Genomic DNA, 6,492 nt, shown 5'->3' with positions numbered 1-6,492 from the left:
GAGAGAGAGAGAGGAAGAGTGAAAAAGGAAGAAGAGAATGAAAAAGAAGGGAGAGATAGAATTACTAAAAGAAATTGGATAATATTTTAATTATTGAAATTATTTAGAGAATCAAAAGAAATTATCAAAAAGAAATATGAAATATACATAAATATTTTAAAAGATATTAATTTTCAATTTTAAATATAGAAGAATTGTCTAATCATATTACATATAAGAGAATTTTCTTTTAAAATTTAAAATATGTGGATTAAAAATATATGGTAGTTGTGGTACAATACAATATTTTAAATATTTTACTGCATTTCAGTAAAATTGTTCAACTTATTCTATACTTTATTAGAGTTTTATTGATGAATGAATGAAAAAAATTTACATTAAAATTCTTCGTTGTCAATACAGTGTTGTCCCATGACTGTCATATTTTCAGAGGAAATTCTAAGAAAAAATTCTTTCCGTATATACTTTATTTTATGAATATTTTAATTTACATATATAACGAGTAAAAAAAGATTACATTTCATGTCTATATATAATTATAAAAAGAACGTGTATTCTACAAAGATCATTGAGATTCTATCCAGATGAAATTTATTATCATTCTTGTCGCGTAAATTTTAGCAGGAGTCCGATGTAAATGGGCCGTCATTGACACTGCCCTCCATCAGTGAGGACGACGAGAACTTAGCCGAGGAGGGCGAAACTTCTCCCCTCTCACCCCCAAACAAATCACCGCTTCACACCTCTTCGAGCCCACGACATGCCAAGTTCAGGTAAACCCTTATCGAAAAAAAGAAACCTTAATATTGAAAAAAAATTATGGAAGTTATTTATGGAAATATCCTCTTAGAAAAAGTAAAAAACTAAAAAAGGAAAGGACGATAAGTAAATGATGGCAAGATAAAAATTTCAACGGCATAAAAAAGTTGAAATAATGGATAGACTTAGAGAGAGTAAAAAAGTAAATGCAGTTGTTTTACTTTTTCACTTTATCTATAATTAAATATTTTTTACATCAACCTATTTTTTTTCGAGAAAAATAATAACTTAAATATATATTTAATTATTTATTCTTTTTATTTATTGACTATTTATATTCAATAAATTATTAGTCCTAAAAAAATAATATTCCTTTTTTTGTTTTAAAGCTGAGCAAAAAAATACTTCGGTTTGTAAAAGGCGCAATTTGTCACTATCTTCTGCAAAAAAAGAAAATTTCAATTGTAGAATAATACAATTTTCCTTTATATCTATATCGTAGAGAAACTTGTGGCGAAGTATAATCCACTTCTGCATTCTTTACTTTGGGATTTTCGCGCCATGATGCCAATATCGTCTCATTTCTCTAAGCATTCTCGATATTTTAGATCGTATAATGAGGAATAAAGTTAACTTTGTTTGAAATATCAGGGAGGATTATAGAGAAGGCAGACGTACAAGGGGCGTCTTACTGAGAGGAGGAAGGGCAGCGCAAGTAATCGCGCAAGAATCTGTAGAGGAACATATTCGTGGATCGGTTGAGAGACTCGATAATCAGTTTTCCACGCTACACCAGGATGTTGCTACGCTCAGTTGCGAGGTACTTCATACGGATCCTTTGTTTCAATCTGGCTCAGAGACATTATGCCAAATTGTTTTATATTCACTTAACTACTAGTACTCCTCTGAGATTTCTTGGCTTTAATCCAATTATATCCAAAAATTATATGACATGTAATTAACAAATATTGACTTTATGAACTAACAATTAATTTTCAATGTTTTAATATTTCATTAAAAAGTAATTTGTGACTTTTGAAGTAATGAATGATATGGTTCAACCCTTTGTACATATATATAAATTACATTTACATGTATATAAAGAACGTTTTTTAATCTTTTTCAATTTGCGGCATATTAAATAACAAGTCAAATTTCTTGAAGTACAGGTGCACACGTTTTAAAAACATGACATTCAGAAATAAAAAGTAAAATTCTAGTCATTTGATTAAAATAAGAACAAATACAATATAATTTAGATAATTTTCATAATTTTTGAAACATTTTTTTACGTCTTACTTATTTTTTTATTATACTTTTAAATTTTTTTGCTTTTTTTACTTTCTCTACAATAATTTTCGTGGCACATTTGGAGATTTTCAGCTAAAAAATACTGGTAAATGAAATATCGTACAGGATAGAATATCGTAAAGCACAGAGTAAAAAAACATTTTTTATTTGTTTTAGAGACAATCCATTCAAATCTCTGTTAAAAAATTTTGTGTTGAATTTTTAATATATCCGAGTATTAATTTAACATAATGTAATTGTGTTATTTAAATATTTTTTTCAAAATATTCAAATGTTAAATTAATATTCTCAATATTTCTTAGCGTAAAAATAATACAATTTATGAGTGAAATAACATAAAAAAAATGTATTTTATTTAAAATATAAATTCTAAGATAAAATGTGTTAATTTAATTTTATTATATTAATATTGACTTTAATAAAGAAATATGACTACTTATAAATTGTGTCAGTATTACGTTTTTCATATTAACTTTTTATGTAATGTTTGTGTTACTTCTTAACATATTTACCTTATGTTAAATTAACTCAAAAATTTGATTTGGCTGTTTGGGATGTAAAATTAATACACATTTTTACTGTGTCAAATACTAGGGTATATAGAGCAGGGCTATTTATAAAACAAATAAATTTTAACAGAAATTTTTTAGGATAAATTTATTATTTGAAAAAAAATTTTATTTGAGCAAATTGAAAATACTCACAGATTCATCATTTGAGAAGAGTTCAAGCGCGAGATTAAAATGACACATTGAATCGACAGGTGCGCAACGCTATTCAAGCGTTGCAGATGCTCGCCTGCTCACCCCAAAGTAATCCGAATCTACCGACCCCGGCGGCGAGCCGCGGCAGTGGGGTCCTCGCCAGGAGCTCGTCCCATCCCCCGGACGCCATTTGTTGGAATCCGCCAGCGAGATTGATCGACGCGTCGACGCAGACGGATTGGCCGGTCGATCTATTTGAAACATGGGTGCGTGCAAACCCTCGCAGGGCCCTAAAGGCCCTCGGTCTCGATCCGGATGTCGTTCTCAGGTTACCACCTCCTTCACCCACGCCATCCCCATCGTCGCCTCCACCGCCGCCCTACGAGCCCTTATCACCTTTGGTCGGCTCACCCCAGCAATCGCCTTCGCAATCTCCAACTACAGGTAATTTCGTCTTGAGTGTTATACGAGAGACTTTTGTTAAGAAACAAAGATCAAAGCATCTAAACAAAATCGCGAAGGATTGTCAGGAATTTATAAAACAATAATTGATACAAAAAGATTTTCCATCTATTCGAAAAAGAGATAGTCTCTTGGATAAGCGTGTAATACATGGAAAAATAATACTTTTTAGGGAATAAATATACATTTTTCCTTATAAATAAGATATATAATATATATGTATTATGAAAAAGGTACGTCTCATCATATAGGCAGAATAATCACACTCATACAATTCCATGAACAAGCGTTCAACATTTTTCGCAATAAGGGGATATTTTTCCAAGGAAAAAATACTCCTCTGTGAAAAGAGTTAGTCCATCACACAGTAGAAATATATTTTTCTACAGAGATAATTCGTTGCGGAGGTGGCTGCGTCCATGCTCATATGTTCCCATAAGAAGCACAGGGTTACACGGTGATGGACTTGAATTACTGAAGGGGAACATTTTGCAAAGAGGATACCTTTCACCTTAGCGTATCCTACATGGGATATCTTCTTGTGTACAAATTATTCACATATGTTTTTCTAACAGATATTTTCTCTTTTGGCAAGAATATCTCTACGTGAAAAATATTCACACATTATGATTTGTCCGATAAATTCATTTATTTATAAGTTAACCTTTTGCACTTCGTGACAAATTTAATATTTTATTTCACCAACTTGAAGTAAATAAAATATGTAGGAAGATTCTGCAATAAAAAATTTTAATTACTTTTTTATAGAAAGTAAAAACTGATATTTATCCGAAGTAACATATTAAATATGTTATAATTAATATATATAAGCTGTACGTTTTGTGGGTTTCTCCATGCTTAAATCCTTTATTAGAATTTCAGTGTTTCATGAACATTGCAATTCACTTCAGAGTTGAGTAAATTAACTTTTTATTTAATTTAATTTTTTTTTAAGTTAAAATTAACAACCTTGAAAATTTAACTTAATTAAGATACAAATTAATTTACAATGAAATTAATTAAATTAAAGGTTGAGTTAATAAAAAAAAGTGATTGAAAAGTTAAAAGTTAAATTTGTTTTTTATATTTTTTATTTCACGATTCCAAGGTTTCAGTCTTACAAATAACGGAAATGACAAATATGTATTTTATTTAGAAAATACTTTATATTCTATTTACATATTTTGTTCATATATACTATTTACATATACTGTTATATATACTATTTGAATATTTTGTTATACTTATTAAATATAAGTAATAAAATCATTTCGACATTTTTATCGGACATCTTTTCTCGCAAGTTATCGAAAATAAGTCCTCCTGCATTGAACAGCCGCACTCAATGTGAACTCACATGAGCCGAAGATAGTATTGATATATTTTAATAATAAGGAATAATAGACTTCAACCTATCAGAAAACCAGATATAATAACATATCCGATTTCTGACAGATTAAAATCTGGGAGTCGATTGTGTAATTTGAAATAAGATGAAAATTAACAAAAGTGAGCAAATTTACTAGAATATTTATAATTCCATTGATCAACACCTAGTAAATTTGCTCACTTTTACAATTTTCATTTCATTTTAAGCTTACCGTGTATCATGTCTGAGACTTAACTTCAAAAAAATTAAATAAAAAATTAATAGTTACGTATAAAATGTAACTAAATAAAGTTAAAAAGTTAAGAATCCAAATTGTAACTAAGTTAAGTTAAAATTAATTAACTTTTTAACTTATCTTTTTAACACTATCTTCTTAACCCTCAATCCTGCACTTCATCAGTAATACTGAGAAATATCAGGCTACTCCTCATCATGATGAAGTGAAATATAATATTCGCGAAACGTACATTCTAACAATGGATCCGAACATAGAGCTAACCCGCAAAATGTATAGCTTTTGTACATAAAGTAACTGTGGAAGTCACAAAAGCATTATCTAATTAATTATTAATATTTTAAAAGCAATTTATTACTTTTTATTTTAATTATATTTTAAATATATTTAATTTTAATTTTATTTTAAATATATTTTAATGATCTGATTTAAATAATTAATATGATATAACTTGAAGCATTTGTCCGGATAAAATCCAAGTTTCCTTTTACATTAAATTTAAGTGCCAAAAATCCAAATTTGTTGCAAATATTTAACAACGTAATACAGAAAACAAAATATTGATATAGCTCCTTTTAATTAAAACAATACAGAAAAAAAGTATATATAAATTTTATGTCGAATCCAGTTCGATGTTGAAAACTTAAGAGTAAAGATCTCTTTGTGTGCAATCACAAAACGTAATTCGCAAACGGCTAATTAGAAACGGTCAATAGTTAATTGACGCTTCTAATTGTCTATCGCTTTTACGTTTTACGATTGCTACTTATTTAGAGGAGCCTTTAATCCCGCAGTAATTGTCGCAATTTCAAATTCTATCAATCCTGCGTTACATAACTGTAACGATCGCTCACTTTGGTTGAATCGCTGCATCGATTTCAACGCTTTCAGCTCTTTCTACCTTTGTTTCATGCCTAATGAATGAACGATAAAAATAGAATGATAATTATCAGCGCTTAATCCCGTGTGGCTTTGTGTAGCAATGAGAAGTCTTTCACCGTTTTTTTTTTCATTTTTACGATATACTACTCACAATTTAAAGAAACCAATTTAACATTCTTCTGATACATTAATCTCAAAGAATAAAAGCGTTGAGAAGAAAAGCGTTGAGAAATTGTTAAAAAAACGTTTTTCCGTTTAACGTTGAGTAATAGTTAGAAGTGTTCGTGTAGGAAACATTAAAAATAATGATTAATTAAAACCACTATACAAAACCAGCATGTAACTATTTTATAACTTTTTTACTCTAGTAAAATATTTATGTATAATAAATCCAATTTTATTATTGGAATAAAATAAATTTTATTAATTAGTATCACACATCCTTGAATGAACAAAGTAACAATTAAAAAAGTATTTGGGGAAAAAAATTCGACTTTACTTTCTCCAAACGATTTTATCTATCCAAACGTAGTCTGCAGCATATCCAAGCATTGCTTGATTTCTATGATCATTAGGGAACACTAAAGTGACCTTAAACATATATANANAATATATATATATATATATATATATATATATATATATTATTATTATTATTATTATTACTATATATACTACTATACTAGTTACTAGTTACGTTATTACTTACTTTACGTTTTACGTTTAACGTTTACCGTTTAACCGTTTTA

At 28.6% G+C, this 6,492-nt stretch overlaps 1 protein-coding gene across 1 annotated transcript in view; it reads left to right on the top strand.

The window, feature by feature from the left end:
* The window catches only part of LOC105619455 (potassium voltage-gated channel subfamily H member 8), a 19,810-nt gene that overhangs the window by 12,467 nt on the left and 851 nt on the right, over positions 1–6,492 (top strand). Inside the window, exons 12-14 of the mRNA XM_012200973.1 lie at positions 622–773; positions 1,411–1,579; positions 2,834–3,218. Coding sequence (XP_012056363.1) covers positions 622–773; positions 1,411–1,579; positions 2,834–3,218 — 706 coding nt within the window. The remainder of the gene's footprint in view (positions 1–621; positions 774–1,410; positions 1,580–2,833; positions 3,219–6,492) is intronic.

The sequence above is a fragment of the Atta cephalotes genome (assembly GCF_000143395.1).
Source record: "Atta cephalotes unplaced genomic scaffold scaffold00021, whole genome shotgun sequence".
NCBI lineage: Eukaryota > Metazoa > Arthropoda > Insecta > Hymenoptera > Formicidae > Atta > Atta cephalotes.
The sequence above is the reverse complement of the archived record's forward strand: the minus strand, read 5'-3'. Positions and strand labels throughout refer to the sequence as shown.